Raw genomic sequence first — 17,278 nt, 5'->3', positions numbered from 1 at the left:
GATCAGCTTTAAAAAAAAAAAAAAAACATATCAGCAGAATGTGAACTTTTATTTTGTGATGTGATACTGTGTATATCTAGGCGTCCATCCCTACTGGATTGGGGATCTGGAGAACATCATCATGAAGACTCCAGAGCTGTACAGCAGTCATCTTCCTGGCAATGGTGGATTGTATGGAAACAGGAAGTCTTTGTCCCAGCAGCTGGAGTTTCCTCACACTGTCATGCAGGTGAAGATAATATAACTCTTGGGTATGTTTAGTTGGGTATAGGTTATGTGGCACAGGAATAATCTTGGGGCTCTTATAATAAAGAGAGCAAGTGTAAAAGGTTTAGGTACACCATAAACACACACACACACGTGGTGGGGTCAGCAGCCTGAGGGTTAGCACAGCAGGGCGGTGACTGGATGGTCGCCAGTTTGAACTCCTGTACTGGCTGGGTAAGTGTGGGCGGGGAAGGTGAATGAGTAATGTTTTCCCCTCTCTCAACAGCTACCGTCAATCTGCTCTGGAATAAAAGTCTATACCCCAGTGTAGACATCATCAGCCTGTGGTGCTGAATGCATTTTATGAGTCACTTTGATGTAATTATTTTTTGTGGTACCCACTTTCCCCTAATCTGTCTGATATATGACAAATCTGTTTTTTTTTTTTGTGACCAATTATTTTTTATTATAAATGTAAGAAATGGAACTCTTACACCCAGAAAAAAACATTTGCAAATATATCAGGATAAGTCATAAGCATCTTGAATCTTTTACAGCTGCAGATGCAATAGAGAGCAAAATGTTCTGACCAAGTAAAACATTCTCAGTTGTTATCTTTGAGTGCAAGGAAGAGGGAAAGAATGAGAGAATGAAAGAAAGGCAGATTAGGAGAGAAGCGGCAAGACGGAGAGAAAAAGAAGAGCGGAAAATGAGGGGACAGATAAAAGCTGTGAGACAAAAGCAGAGGAAAAAGGAGAGACAGAAAGAGATGCAAAAAATTTGGGAAAATAAACAAATACATAAAGTAAAAAATGAAAAACCCATTCCTATAACCCTAAAGAAGGAAAAAACAAACAAAAAACCTGACTCCAATGGCAGTGCCAAGATTCAATAATTGCTAATCTTGCAACATGATAGGCTTTGAGTTTTTTCTATGACACAAAGTACTGCTTCAAGGTTTGATACGTCAGCTTGGTGAATTCTTGCGGCTGTAAATGTGAATGAGTGTTGAGGTGGATAGCAAGCTGTCTTCAGAGATGGAGTGGGGCTCCCTCCACTGACAAATAATAAATAACTACACTGAGACTTTGGTGTAGCTTTGTGTAGGCTAGTTGATAGTCGAAATTATTAGAATTACTGCCAGAATGTCTTTTGACAGTGCCGGGAGAATTGGCATGTTGCTTTCAAGCAAAGGTAGGGTGAATGGATATAAATATATATAAATATATAACCAAACCAACTAGTTTGTGAACACTGGGGCCTGTCTGTGAGCTTTCTGTGAGCATTGTGCATTCAGGGAAATTATGTTAGTGTGATAATGTTGTACATACTTGGTATATAATTATCTATGGGAATAAGAAAGAACAACAGCCATACAACAAAACCCAGAAATGGACTCAGAAATGCAACTACATCACAAACCCAAGAGAACCCCAGAAGCCCATTGGCGAGGCTTTATTTGGTTTATTTGGTAGGTTGTTTTAATTCACCTTGGGCAAAATTCATTTTATTTTATTTTTAATCTTTAATTTCTGAGGGAAATTATATGGTATTAAACAGTGATGAGCAATAACAATACTACTACTACTACTACTACTACACTCCATTCCTTCCCATGTCCCAAGTGGAAGGAATGGAGAGACAATAACAATACTACTACTACTACTACTACTACTACTACTACCACTACTACTACTACACTCCATTCCTTCCCATGTCCCAAGTGGAAGGAATGGAGAGACTTCTGGTGGAAATTGCTTGGAGTCCCCCCATCCTTTAGCACCATCAACTTGTACAGCAAGACCTCCAAGCTTCCCTTGCCAGTTTCATCGGTGGTTTAGGAGTTTAAAGCCACCAAGGCAAGGGCAGTCAGTACACTCCTTTTGTCTGAAGATGGGAAAGTAAGACAGTCAAGCAAAACCATCAAAAGCGGCAGAAAGTGGAAGCAGTGACAGAAGCAGAATCCCACTGGAAACATCAGGAAATTGTGGCCGTGGTATGCCAGGGTCCCTTGGGCCTTGGACACTACAGTGAGAAGAGGTGGAGCAAAGCTGATGCCAGAGCCAAAAGAGGTTTGTGAGGCAGCAGAGGAGGACCGCCAGGTGAAAGCGATCAGGCTTGCCTCGCAGGGTCGATGGACGCAGTGGGACCAGGCACAGGAGCGACTGCTGTCTTGGACCAACCAAGGGAAGTTGACCTTTCTCCTGTGCTCCGTGGCTGACCTGTTGCCAACCCCAAGCAACCTGAAGTTCTGGGGTGGAGAGGAAGACCCATCTTGCAAGCAATGTGGAGCGGCCTCTTGTACACTGAACCACATCTTGACCGGCTGCCCAAAAGTGTTGGCAGAAGGGTGGTACAGGTGGAGGCACGATAAGGTCCTCACTGAAATCGCCAAATGGGTGGAACAGCAGAGAGCCAAAGCCAACCAGAAGCAGGCCACTGGAAGCCATAAACTTTGTGAGGGAAGGGGACAAGGCTCCTAAGAGCAGCATGGCGCCCAAGAACCCACCTTCCATCTTACAACGTGCCCCTGACTGGGAGCTGAGTGTGGACCTAAAGAGGAAGCTTGTCTTCCCCCAGGATGTGGCAGTGACCTCCCTCCGGCCGGACATGGTCCTGCTATCCAGGAGCACTAAAACCATCATAGTTGCCGAACTCACAGTGCCCTGGGAAGAGAGGCTAGCCACGTCTCACCAACAGAAAAAAGCCAAGTACCAAGACTTGATCGACGAAGCTGTCTTAAAAGGGTGGCACGCAACCATCTTCCCCATCGAAGTCGGATGCCGCGGGTTCCCAGCAAAATCAGTACACTACTTTCTCCAGAGGGTTGGGCTGGAGCCCAAACAGCTGAAGAAAGCCACCAGGGACATACTACTACTACTACTACTAATAATAATAATAATAATGATAATAATGAGAAATTTACAAGAAAATAAAAAATGTCAAAAAATATGTTCTAAAAAATTACAAGAAAACTGTATTTATAATAATTAAAATTGTATATTTAAAGTCAGATGAGTGGTGCTGGATTGATGCCAGATTTTGTGTAAATGCATGTGAAAGGCATCCGTTAAATTACCCAAAAATGATGAGAAAATTTGAAAAAAAAAAAAAAAAAAAATTACCAGGTATTAGTAAACCTTATCAGAAAAATAATGACAAAAATTACAAGGAAATTATTTTTAAATATAAGTAAATGAAAGAAATGAAGTGAATTTTGCTCAGTGGTTACAGTGGCTTATGGTTTTAGGGGGTAATCTTCCTTTAACCCCCAGTTGCTCCAGTGGTTGTACTGACCAGCTCCCACTGGTTACAAAGTAACAAATACCTAAAATAAGACTGTCAAATAGTAACAAATACTTTAATAGTGGTAAAAGTACAAAAGCAAGCAAACAAAGACGCATAGTGCTGTTATTGTTGATGACAGATTGGCTGGGATTCACCCACAATGGATCCAGGATGTGAGCAATAGAACAGGATCTTTTGGAGCAAGTCCCTTTTCACAGACTGAGCCCACCAAATTATTTCCAGTCATTGTGCCATGTCATTTTTATGTAATTCATGTCTCACTTCAAACAGTGAAAGGTTGAGATGAATTACAGATGTGCTCATGATGTTGGACAAATCTCCATTAGAGACAGCAGCAACAAGAGTGCAAACATCTGCTGCTAACAGACAGAAGAAAAAAAATTGGAAGAAACAAATCATGAAATAAAGCCTTTCACTCTGTGTGTGTGTGTGTGTGTGTGTGTGTGGTGTGTGTGTGTGTGTGTGTGTGTGTGTGTGTGTGTGTGTGTGTGCTGCTCCTCCCCAGCCTGTGCACCGCCCTTCCCGTTCTCTCAGCTCCGCCCAGCTGGTCCACTCCAGCAGTAACATCCAAGCCTTCATAATCTGTAATATTGTTCTGATGAAGGGTCATGGCAAGGTATGTATGACACAGCAGCATACAGTCTACGACAACCAACATGGTGTCACCCTGAGAGTCATTTAGTAAGCACTAGCTTGATGCTTTTGGCAGGCTACAGTCATAACACTGGTATTTTATTAAAAAACTGATCATCAACTAGTCAGTGTTATTCACCTCTGATATTATGGATGTTTGACTACATATTTATTGCAGAATTGATCAAAACTGCACTGGATGTCTGTACCTGAATTGATTACAATGGCACATTTTAAGTATACATGAATATGTTTGATTATGATTCTAATTATTTTACTCCTGAGTTTCACTGAATTATGAAAATGGTTTACTATGGCAAGAAAACTATGGTAACTTTTTTTATTTTTCCTTATTCTTCTTTTTTGGCATAAAGTACAACCATGGTTTCTGAGTCATGGTTTAACTCCAGTGCTACTAACTGATCATAGTTACCATAAAATACCTTAAAAAACTGGTAAAAACCATGGTAGTATAGTAAGTATAGTGAGAGTATAGTAATCATAGCTACCTTAATACCATAAAGGACCATTGTAAAAAAAACAGTGAATTTCTGTAAGGAGTCGTGTCCCAATATATTTATTTGTGCCCTGTTCTTGATGATTACACAATAGCTGTGGCTACTTGTATTAATGGTAATATTAATATTATTGCTAACCATTAACAGTGAGTACTGGTGTATGAGTGATGATAGTGCTGTTGTCTCCAGGGTCTTGGCTTCAGTATAGTTGGAGGAAGGGACAGCATGTATGGACCAATGGGGATTTATGTGAAGACCATCTTCCCTGGAGGGGCGGCGGCTGCTGATGGAAGGCTGCAGGAGGGTGAGTGACAGGGCAAACAATTTGCATGAAGTAGACTGGATTGATGCACAATAATAGTGAGTCAGCCTATATCCACTTCATGAAAGCTTTAACATTTGCTGCTTCAAACACTGTGTCTGTGTCTGGTAGTCCTGAGGAAAAATCCTCTGGTGCACAGGAAGTGATGTATTTTAGATTTCAGTAAATAGACAAAGAAGAGGGCGGTAAACACAAACAATATTGCCACAAGGGATTTTGGTTATTACCACTTTCAGGCAATACAGAATAAGACATTACAAAGACATTTTTGAGTATATGTGTATTATAAGCATTATATCTAGTTGTCAAATGACCTGTACACATAGTATCTCACACTGCTGTCATACTAGATAAACTATATGGATAAAAGTGTGTAATCCATCCACTTTTTAGATGTAATTAGAATTTAAGAGATATGTGTTTGTGTAATGTGTGCTCACACACCCTCTACATCTGTGTCTGTGCAGGAGATGAGATACTGGAACTGAACGGAGAGCCTCTACATGGCTTGACTCATGAGGACGCCCTGCAGAGATTCAAAGTAAGACTAAATCAACTGTACTCTGATCTTTTACCACTGCAGCTGCTACATATGAATATAAAATGAGTCCCTTGTATCATCTTCCCTGTCATCCCAGAGTTTTAAAGCAAGCTGTGTTTTAAAGAGTTCGGTCTTTAGGAAGATGGCCTAAACCTATATACCTGAATTTAGTTTTACACTGGTTGCTGTTTTCTGTATTAAAACCTCCAGCTGCATAGTTTACCTGTTATTTTATTTCTCACTGCATCACTGGCCATGAGGTCAGGGTTGGACACAAGCCCTGGTTAGAGTCAAGCAGTAACAGGGTGGATGTGGGATAATTTTTCTCTCTCTGCAGCAAATCAAGAAGGGCTTGCTGACTCTGGCGGTGAGGACCAGCCTTCGTGTGGGGGCGCTGTGCGGCCAAGCCCAGGTGGCTCAGCTGTGCAGGTCACGCTCCCTCAGCTCCACTACAGGTATGGCCAGGGTCAGTGTCGACATGGGAGACTACAACTACCTGACCAACGGCAGCAACAACACACTGACCGTCCCGGGTCAGCTGGCCAAACCCAGGGACCGCATCATGATGGAGATTGTCCTGCAGAAAGGTCAGCCTCAGGTGACAAAATAGTAAAAACAGCATAGTGGATACCAAAGACTTAAATGGGATTTGACCAATAAATCAGTATGCTAATAAATAGGGTGGACATGACTTTAATGATCTGGTCAGTGTTGTCCACCTTGGATTTGACAGATAGGATGCAGTTTACTTGATGACATATTTGTTGGAGAACTGGTCAGTTTAATGTTGACCAGTTGTCTGGAGGAAAACCAGAACCTGAGTTGATTTTAATGAGACATAAGGATCAGATTCCACACAGTTATGCATGAATACATGATTATGTTTGCAAGATTTCAAGATTTTGATTATAAGCACAAAATACTGTTTAAATATTCAGAATCAACTTCAAATTAATTGAGCAATTTGGTGGTATATTTGCTATGACACTCAGTAAGTCAGTTCAAAATATTTGATTGAATACAATTGAATAGGTGAGTTTACCCAAACTCTGTGTGCATTTTGGATTTTGCAGAAGCTGGTGTTGGTCTGGGTATTGGGTTGTGCTGTGTTCCCTCTGCTGATGGCTGTCCTGGCATCTACATCCACACTCTGTCCCCTGGGTCTGTAGCGCACATGGATGGCAGACTCAGGTAAGGAGGAGCTAAACACAATACGGTGCTGAGGAATTAGTTCAACTGGCCACTGACGCTTTAAGTATCAGAGGACTGCCTCAACTCTCCTTTTTCTCAATAAAGAGAGACACAGAGTGCAGAAAATGGCACAGTGTGAGAATTAATATGCATGCCTAATTTAATATGCAAGAGGAACAAATAAATTAACAGGTGAAATTAATCAATAGGGGTGTAACAAGCATTGATCTGGATTGATATATCGATCTCAAAATCAATCATTCAATATACTCATTACTAAGTGAAAATTTCGATCTTGATTGTCATAGTAATATACTTTATTTTGAAATTCCCATGGCGCATCTGTGTCACCATTTCTGTCCAAGCACACCACCAGCCTAAATGTTGTAACAGTGATATAACAGCAGCCCCGGCCAGCAACCAAGAAAAGGACAATATGTACATCTACTCCCCTCTCGGGAAAAAATCAGCAGTGTGGAACTATTTTGGATTTCAGAGAAAAGGCGGGTTGACTGACAAATCACATATCATATTCAAACAAGGTCAGAATGAGAGAAAATACTCAGGAAACATGACGAAGCTGGCCAAGCATCATTGTTTTAAATAGGCGTATGATATTGTCTCATATTGTTTGCATAGGCCCCTCACTGTGTGATATCAGCAAATATTGCATCATCGTCCAAAGAACTGATATAATATTGCCATATAATACAATATTATCTATTTTAACACCAAGGCAAATCTTAAATTATTTTCTAACTCATTGGAAAAGCTAGTGAGTTATTTTTATTTTTGAGCAGCAAAGTGCACTTTCTCACAAAGCAAGAAAAGCAGACAGTTGCAAACTAAGAAGCTGCTTAGCCTGCTGCAAAAATAATATGAGCTTCAGTGTGGGCGGGATTGCCCACAAAGCTCGCACCATGTCTGACAACTCTCTGACATCTCCTAGGTAAAATCCTGCAGGCCTGACAGGTTTTCTGACAAAAAAACTAGAGGTTAGTTGCTACCTTGCGTATGTTACCATGGTAACTGACCATCGTAATTCATATAATCTTGCTTTTTGGCACCTAAATAATCCCATGACAAAAGAATTCTCATATTTTTCACCACTACATCACTCACTCTCCTGTATAATTTTTTCCCTTACCAGCAAATCAGTCATACAAAACATAACACACACCTCAATCCATTCAACAATAATAATTGATCAGGCTCCAATTTCCCTGAATCTTCATAGCAAGAAACCTCACAAACAACACACCAGATGGCGCTTTAACTTTTCATTGCTGAATGACCCAAAGTTTCTTTAGGAGAGAGTGAACATCCTTCATGGACACAAACAACACACCAAACATCACACCGACATTTATCTAGGAAACAGCAAAAACTGTGAGGAAAAATAATCTCACTCATCACACAAGAAGAAAAAAAAAGAGCAATGAAAAAATATAGAATTAAACATTAAAGAGCTAGAAAATACATGTGCAAAAACTCCAACAGAAGGAAATCTTAATACATTAAGAAAATATAAATTAGACTTAGCTGATATAACCAAAAAAAAAAAAAAAAAAAAAAAAAAACAGTAAAACATGAGCGCTTTGAATATAATGATAAATCTGGACAATTTCTCACAAATCAGCTACAACAGAAAAGGGAAAGAAAATTCATTTCAGCTCTAAAAAAAACTCAGCGAGGACAACCTGTATCTTACCCGAGGACATCAAGAACACATTTCAGACATTTTACTGTGGCTTATACTCATCAGAAATTGAGCCAGACCCCAATGACATAAATAAATTCCTTCATAACATAGACCTACCCATATTAACAGAAGACCAAACTCAATCATTAGACAAAGCCTTCACAGTGGAAGAATATTATAAAGCACTTATGCTGATACCCTCCAATAAAGCCCCAGGTCTAGCTGGCTTCCCCGCTAAGATTTTTCAACATTTCTGACAAACCATCTCACCCCCGTTTTTGACCGAATGACACAAGAATTAATAAAAACCTGTAAAATCCCCCCACACGCTGCCAGTGTAACAGTAATTTTAAAACCAGATAAAGATGCCACCCTCCCATCCAGCTGCCATCCTCTATCCGTTATCAGTACAGACATAAAAATAATCAGCAAAGCATTATTCACCAGAATCGAAACCGTCACCCTATCTATAATCCACATTGATCAAACAGGTTTTATAAAAGGAGGACATGGAAGTGATACCTCATGCAGACTATTCAACATAATCCATCAGGTCACACAAGACAAGGATCGATCAAGTCAGCTGGTCATTTCTATTTGCTACACTACACAAATTTGGATTTGGAAAATCGTTTATCAGGTTGGTCAGAACACTAAATAACTCACCAAAAACAGTAGTCATGATCAAGAGAATAACAACATCCATTTTCACACTACACAGGTGGACAAGACAAGGATGTCCACTCTCTCCTCCCCTCTTTGCCACATATATTGAACCACTTGCCACAGCAGTCCACCAGAATAATCTTATCAAAGGTGTTCAACCTACCATGGTAAACCATAGAATATGCTTGTATGCAGATGACATTTTACTCTATCTACAGAACTCACAAGTCTTATTACAAGAAACCATGCACCTAGTCAGTAGATTCTCAGCAGTTTCACATTACTCAATAAACTGGTCAAAATCAACATTATTACAACTTTCTAAAAAGAGCTGGAATAGAAGATGACACAAACAGATGGATGAACCTACCTGTCTCATTAACTGGAAGAATCGCAATCACCAAAATGACAATACTGCCCAAAATTAACTACCTTTTCTCAGTGATCCCAGTACAGCTACCCCTCACATGGTTTAACTCTCTAGACTGAACAATAACTATTGTTTTTTTCTGGAAAAATAAGAAACCTGGGATCAAATTAGTCAAACATCAAATAGTCAAAGATCAAATCAGTTAAATATTATTACCAAATGGACCCATCCCACTGAACAACACTATCCATGGCTAGACATCGAACAACAACAATGCAAAGAACTAGACATTGCAACCCTGTCACTCATCAGCACCTACATAATATGCCATAACTGCTTTAAAAACACCACAATTGCTACAGCTCTGACACCTTGGTGAAAAGCTCACAAAATCATGCACCTAACACCCACACTTCGCAAATATACATCATTATGGAACAACCCAGATTTTCTCCAGGACAAAAACCCACTTAACTTCACCACTTGGAAAGATAAAGGTATCACATATAATCCAAAACTCAACTTTCATTCTTTTCAAAGAACTGACCCACAAGTAAAAAATAGATCACAAATCTTTTTTTTCCAATATGCACAACTTAAAACAGTCATAACACATAAAAACTTAAAACAATGCAACATTTAAGCTTCCATGCTAGCAGAGGGAATAACCAGGCTTACAACACCTAAAGTAACCCTCTCCAAACGATCTCTCCATATCACTAGATAACAACTCTTGGACCAAAATCTGCACAAACACATTATCAATGACAAACATACCCAACCTACAACTCAGTACAAAATTAACCACAGAACACATATTAAGGGCAAAATAATACACCAAATGGGCCTGTCAGACACAGATAACTGCTCACTATGTGTTCAGCACCTCTGGAAAGAAATCAGTGAAAAACTATCCGTCATTTTGGGCTGCTGGATTCCACTCTCCCCATCACTCTGCTTGCAAGGAGACTCATTTTCTGTCACAATCCCCAACCACAGCAGAACAATAGCACTCATCGCCCTAACTGTTGCCAAGAAAACCGTCCTCCAACACTGGAAAGGCAGAAAAAAAGTTAAACATCTCAGTACGGATAGACCTCTTTATAGAACATATAACAATGGAAAAACTGACAGCATCTATTCATCACAAAATGCAACAGTCTGAGAAAGCTTGGGAGCCAACCCTCTCTGCACTTCTCTCTGAGTGACACACACTGCATAACACACACCTTCACTCCTCATACCCACTTCCTCCTTTCTTTTTCCTTTTTGCCCTTCTTTCCTCCTCCCTTTAACAGACTCACATATACAATATCACCTCTTTATATATACATAGATAGATAGATAGATAGATAGATAGATAGATACACACACACCATCCATCCTAAGGATGGGTTATGGTTTTATCAGTCATCCTAGTATTACTATCAGACTGGTAGTAGGATTACTATCAGACAACTCAAACAATTCATTTATTTACTTATTTATGTTTTTTGTTTGTTTGTTTGTTTGTTTGTTTCCACTTATCTCATTTCATTTTTGTGTCTCTCTCTCTCCTCCTAAATCTTTTATTTATTTTTTCCCTGGCTAGGGTGAGTAGCTAAATAAAAAAGGGGGAAAATAAATAAATAAATGAATAAATATTGTCCCTACTCTCACCAGAAGACCAGACCAGAGAGAGTGTGTTTATGTATATGTACATGTATATGTATAGATAGATAAAAAAGGTGGAGAAAGAAGAAAATAATAAATAAATAATAACAAAATGGCAGGATACAGGATGTCAGTGGTCACTGGCCGCCTCCCTTTTTTCGCCTCTTCTTCCTCCTTGCTTCTTCTTCTCCCTATCTGTTCCCTTTTTTCCACCACCCCCATTTAGTCAAAGGTTGTTTCTTTTCTCCACCATAGCTCTTTGTTGTTCACACACATACACACACACACACACACACACACACACACACAAACACAAACACACACACACACACACACACACACACACACACACACACACACACACACACAAAAATTCCCTAACAGACTGCCCCACTCCTTTCCACATCCTTAAAATATTATTATTGCCTGTATCACCTGATTTGTGTTGCTTCACACACACACAAAAAAAAAATCTTGCCAACACCAGCTTGCATAATTCATTTTTTTTTTTTTGTTAGTTTAGTTCAGTTTAGTTTTTTGTTAGTTAGAATTTATAGATCATAAAATGTGTCATTTGATCTCATGTTTGTGCAAAATAATAGATAATTTATTTAACCTCAACTTATTTGCATTGTTTTGTATTGCTTTGTGACTCAATATGTGAAATTATTATTTTTTTTTAATTAAAACAAGCTTGGTTCACTGCCATATACATTGTTATGCCTCTCCTTATTTTCCCCCCTCACTTTTCCTTCTCTCCTAACTCCTCATACGGCCTTCTCTTGCCTGCCCTCAGGTGTGGGGATGAGCTCATGGAGATCAACGACACGGTGGTTTACAACATGGCGCTGAACGACGTCTACACAGTTCTGAGCCAGTGCACTCCCGGTCCGGTCCAGATCATCATCAGTCGACACCCTGACCCCAAAGTACACAACTCCTCCACTTTGTCTGCTTTAGCTGGGATGAACACCACCTTCAACATGCGGCTTTCCTGTTGTGACAGCTGTGTGTGTGTGTGTGGACGTGTGTGTGTGTTACAATGGTTGTGCACAAGGACACATTTTGGCCATAAATGGGTAATGCCTCCTAGCAACAGGAAGTAATATGGGTGGCAGAGGCTTAGAGGTTCGAGAAGCAGACTTGTGACTAAAAATAATAGCAGACTGTGGTTGTATGGGATGCTAAATTTGACTGGTAAATCATTTGAATACGTAAAGTTAAACCTAGCAGTTCTAATGTTAAAATTTGATTTTGTTAGCGTTTACATTTAAATTTCATTTTCAAAAATCCAAAGTGGAAATCTTCCACTCAGCAGGTTTACCTTATTTGAATCGGAGCAGGTGCTGTTGCTGGCCAAACAGAGTTCAGTATTGTGAGGACTTAGGTCAGTTTAACTAACTCAATAATAGGGGACCTTTAAGGTTTATCGATTATATCTATGTGCTTCTAGGTATCAGAGCAGCAGCTGAATGATGCTATAGCCCAAGCAGTAGAAAACAGCAAACTGAGGAAGGACAAGAGCCAGTGGAGTATTGATGGTAACAGCGTCTTTATCCATCCAAAATGACAAAAACGGTACAACAACAACAAAAAAAACTTGGTGTTGATGCATTTCCTTCTTTGTGCCACTGTCCCAGGGCTACGAAGACTAGAGTCTTGCTCTCACAGCCGGCAGAAGTGTGAGCGCTGCCTGGAGAGGAGTTTCAGCCAGCTGACTGTGCGACGGGCTCAGAGGGCCATGACCCGCTCCTGCAGCGACAGCACCAACAACCACCACCACCACGGCCGCTGCCTCAGCCCCACCATCACCATCCACAGCCTGCATAACACAAACCACAACCCACCGGCCCGTGTCCACAGCCTGGACACGACCATGGTAACCAAATACTGCACAGGCCTGTGCAATAGGCTCAGATAGGGCTGCTGATAACAAATGTAATCAGGAGCTTAACATCCCATCATGAACGGAACTGAGATAACTCAGCATTAGGGTGTTAAAGATGACATTTCACTGATATTATTGGGTTGAAGTGGCTGAAAATGATATTTTGTACCAACATTCAGTATCCTCAACTCCACCATAATATTGGAAAGGCCTTTGAAACAGCATTTAGACCATGAGACTTAAAAATTCTCTAAAACTCTCTCTCTGCTAGTGCTACTAATAATAATAATAATCATGTTCTTATAATAATAATATATTCATACATGCATAGGTGGAAGCCAATCAAAATGGTTTCCCATAAACAAATGATGTAGTGTTGATTATTTTTTTTTCCAAAGATGTAATCAATATCAGAGGTGGACCAAGCTGACTGACTCAGATCTCTATGCCTGTGTTTGAGTGAAATGTGAAATGTTGCATGCATAATCCTCTTTCTGAAGATAACACAGTGTGTATTATTTGACCCTCACCTCCTGTAGTCTACGACAGAGCCATGGTCTGACAACAGACTGTCGGTGCCACTGTATCCTGATGATGACTACAACGTCCCGTACAACTCTCCTGCCGCCAACCTGAGCAGCCAGCAGGCCCTGGACCTGGCCTTCAGGGCCAACAAGGTAGTTAATCCACATGTGTGCAAAGCATAGTGACGGGAATTACAAGTCCCCTGACAGGAACCGGCTCATAAGGCTTCATTCATTTTCAAAAGCCATTCAAAAGTCGCTCAAAACTTTTCTAATCTATGTTTTGTTTTGTTTTTTCCAAGAGGTTGGGCGGGGGTGAGGTTTGACACAGTTTATCTGTGAAAACCAGCAACCAAGTAGCATTAGGCTATTCTTTTCTTTCATTTTTTCATGTATTCATTTATTCATCTATTTGAAGTTTGTTCCTATATGGTCCCATCTTAAATCAATCAATCAATCTTTATTTATATAGCGTCAAATCACAACAGAAGTTATCTCATGATGCTTTACAGGTAGGGCAAAAAAAACCAAAAAAAAACCAACAGATTCCCTCCTGAGCATGCTCTTGGCGACAGTGGCAAGGTAAAACTCCCCTTTAACAGGATGAACCCCTACGTAGAACCAGACTCAGGGCGGGCGGTCATCTACCTCTACCAGTTGGGTGGGAGGGGAGAGAGAGAGACAAAGAGACAGAGACAGGGGGATAGGGACACACTGGGACAGCAGACAACAGCAGAAACAGCAGAGTATCCTGAACAGGTAATCTAGATGGAAGTGACACGCAGCATCCAGCCTTCTCGTCTGCAGCTGGATGACCTTCCAGGATGGGCAGGACAGTAAAACCTAGACAAGACACAAAAAAAATCTTAAAACACAAAAGGTTTTCCCAAAGGTCACAAAGGTTGAACCTCTGCTTCTGAAATAGGATGAGTCTTAGAGACACAGAGATTGTTGAGATTTATTGTCTTTTTTCTATTCAATGCTCTGCTCTCTTTGACTTTAAAGTAATTATGGGAACAAATCATGTAATCATGTTATCAGAGTATAATATAGATTATCAGTATTATTATTATTATTATTATTATTATTATTATTATTATCATCATCCTAAAAGTGACTTTGGTATCATTCTGAATCCCAATATAGTTCACAGTTAGATGCTTCTGTGACTGGTCAAAAAAAAAAAGTTGTTTCTATTGCCTGCTGGCTAAAACAGTAGCAGTTCTCACCCAACCACAAGCCTGAAGTTAACCATATGGGTGTCTTTTGCCCAGACCTCTAACGGGACTCATAATGAAGCCAGACAGCCTGTGATAAAAAAAGAAACAGCTTCCAGCCAGTAAGACTCGGCTGGCGATGGTCACACCACAGACTGAAGCCTGCACCCAGTCAGCCACTGGAAACATGGTACTATAACTTCTGTGGGAATGGATGAATGCAGCATAGCACACACTCCTGGTCAGTGAGAGTATGTTCACATATTCAGTGGGCACTTTAACACACGTCCTCAGTGCCCCTTTATTTCTTCACAACAACGTGAATTCTTCAAGGCGTGGATACAACAAAGTGCTGGAAACCTTCTACAAGGATCCCTGCTGATGCCAATGCTTCACTCAGGTCCTTCAGTCTTTTCTGCAGTGTGGTCACACTATGAACATCTATCTCCACCTCACCTCAGAGGTGCTCTGTTGGGTTCATATCTTGACATCTCTAGTGTTAATGCTCCATTGAATCTAATGGACACAGTTTGAGCCAAGATCACTTTCCCCATACCATCACACTACCAGCAGCCTCAACCACTGATACCAGGCTAGCTAGAAGACTAGCTGTACAGCTATACATAATACCCCTATACTGCTGTGTGTGTAGTCCAAGTCCAGGGTGTGTGTTATTCCACGGAGATACTGCCGGCCTCAGGATGTGACAAGCGAGGAGGGTTACGCTGGAGACTCCAGTGGCTCCAGCAGAGGGTCCCCCGTGAGAGATGATGCATTGGGTCCCTCAGCATACAACGGATGCCAGGTAAGCAACATTTTTAACAACTCGGGTAAAGAAGTGGAACTTTTATATGTAACATTGTGAGCATCGTGAACCAAATCATTCTAAAATAGTTATTTGCACTTGAAACAGGAAGCCACTGGCACTCTTCTTTTGTGTGCAAGTATTAAGGCCTGTGGTCAGCCTACATGATTCAGCATGCACATGAAGGAGCGCCTTGATAAGTGTTCTTTTACACTTCACTTACGATGACCACCTTTTTTTTTTTTTTTGCAAAGCAAGGGCACAATCTAGTATCTACTCTCAAAATTTTTTTCCGTCTGTGATTTTTTTTCAGTCAAAGTATAAATTCAAATAAATTAGGTCTGTATATCACCCCTCCCCACCCCCCCACACCCTTACTCAGTTACGGTAGAGAGAGACACAAGACGAATTACGCGGAAAGAGAAAAAAAAGCAGAAGATATGACAAACACTGCAGGTTTGACACAAACCTGGAACACTGTTGTTAGAGAGTAGGCTTATGTGTCTTTGCTAACATCCAAGGTGTGAAATAGCTTTGTCACGTATGGATGGTGTTTAAGGTAATTCCAGTGCCTGTGGTTTCAAAGGAAATTCAAAAAAAAAAAAAAAAAAAAAAAAATGTTGTTCCGTCACTATCTAAAGGTTGAAGGGTTTTTCCTGTTCAAGTTGTCACTGGCCTCCATAGGAAAAGTGAAATGATGGATTGAAGGATTTCATTTTTTATTTTTATTTATTTTTTTTGTCTGGGCACTGCTGCTCAAATATAGCAAATGTAGTTTGGTAATCAGTGTTCAATATCAGACTATTGCCGATGCCCATAAAAGGGTGTTGAAACTAGGGGCGGGACCAAAGCTGCTGTCTGCATCTCAGTCTATTTTCTGCCCTTTCACTTTGAGTTCCTCTTCTGCTAATGTATTAAAAGTGGGACTGCTAACTGACCAGTGCTCTGTTTTTCTCAATGTACTAATCATGCTGCTTATGATGTGAGACACACCAGCATCTAATAAAGCTACTGTCCTTCCAATGCCCTCAGTTTTTCAGCAGTATATACAAGGCCTTGCGCAAGATCCTGAGGTTACTCTTTAGAAATGTATGTGAAGTGTGGTTGCTTTACATGTTTTGCTAGTAAAAAGCATGTCAGGTCAGTTATAGAAACTACAGAGAATGAATTACAATATCTTGACATTACAAAGCCTAATTTCTATACTTTTCTATATAAATTTGCTCTTTAAACCCATCTTAGGCCATGCAGGCATTAGAATGAGCACAGTATGTGACGTCCTGCTTGCATTACTAACTCTATGGCTATCCTGTGGTTTCCCCTTAATGCTTAATGTAAATGCATGGGTGCATGTGTGTGCATGCCAGTGTGTGCACATGTACATACATGTGCATGTGTGTGTGCAGAGTGCTTTTCTTGTGTTTTATGCATCGGCCTTGTTGCTGCTGGGTTATGGCAATCAGCTTTTAGTGACTGAATTACATTGTGCAATTGCTGCAGCGCTGATGCATGTGGATGTGAGTTTGAGCGGAAGCAGGGTACATTATTGCACCTCTCTGTGGTCAAGTGTGAGAGCAGTGATCATCCTCAACATTTCCTGTTTGTGTACCAGGAAGGAGCGCAAATGAGAGAACACTCAGAGGGAAGTAGAGAAGTTTTCAGCCAAACAGACTCTGCAGAGTGCCCTCAGCCCTCAGCCTGCACAGACAACCAACTGCAAAGAGGTAGGGGA

At 40.6% G+C, this 17,278-nt stretch overlaps 1 protein-coding gene across 1 annotated transcript in view; it reads left to right on the top strand.

The window, feature by feature from the left end:
* Positions 1 to 17,278, top strand: part of il16 (interleukin 16) — a 41,108-nt gene that overhangs the window by 15,089 nt on the left and 8,741 nt on the right. The window contains exons 7-18 of the mRNA XM_030081644.1: positions 81 to 229; positions 4,022 to 4,132; positions 4,857 to 4,971; positions 5,457 to 5,530; positions 5,868 to 6,117; positions 6,604 to 6,721; positions 11,909 to 12,041; positions 12,566 to 12,653; positions 12,753 to 12,991; positions 13,540 to 13,677; positions 15,394 to 15,546; positions 17,159 to 17,270. Coding sequence (XP_029937504.1) covers positions 81 to 229; positions 4,022 to 4,132; positions 4,857 to 4,971; positions 5,457 to 5,530; positions 5,868 to 6,117; positions 6,604 to 6,721; positions 11,909 to 12,041; positions 12,566 to 12,653; positions 12,753 to 12,991; positions 13,540 to 13,677; positions 15,394 to 15,546; positions 17,159 to 17,270 — 1,680 coding nt within the window. The remainder of the gene's footprint in view (positions 1 to 80; positions 230 to 4,021; positions 4,133 to 4,856; positions 4,972 to 5,456; positions 5,531 to 5,867; positions 6,118 to 6,603; positions 6,722 to 11,908; positions 12,042 to 12,565; positions 12,654 to 12,752; positions 12,992 to 13,539; positions 13,678 to 15,393; positions 15,547 to 17,158; positions 17,271 to 17,278) is intronic.

Source organism: Myripristis murdjan, chromosome 3 (genome assembly GCF_902150065.1).
Source record: "Myripristis murdjan chromosome 3, fMyrMur1.1, whole genome shotgun sequence".
In the NCBI taxonomy this organism is placed as follows: domain Eukaryota; kingdom Metazoa; phylum Chordata; class Actinopteri; order Holocentriformes; family Holocentridae; genus Myripristis; species Myripristis murdjan.
This window is presented reverse-complemented; position numbering and strand designations above follow the sequence as displayed.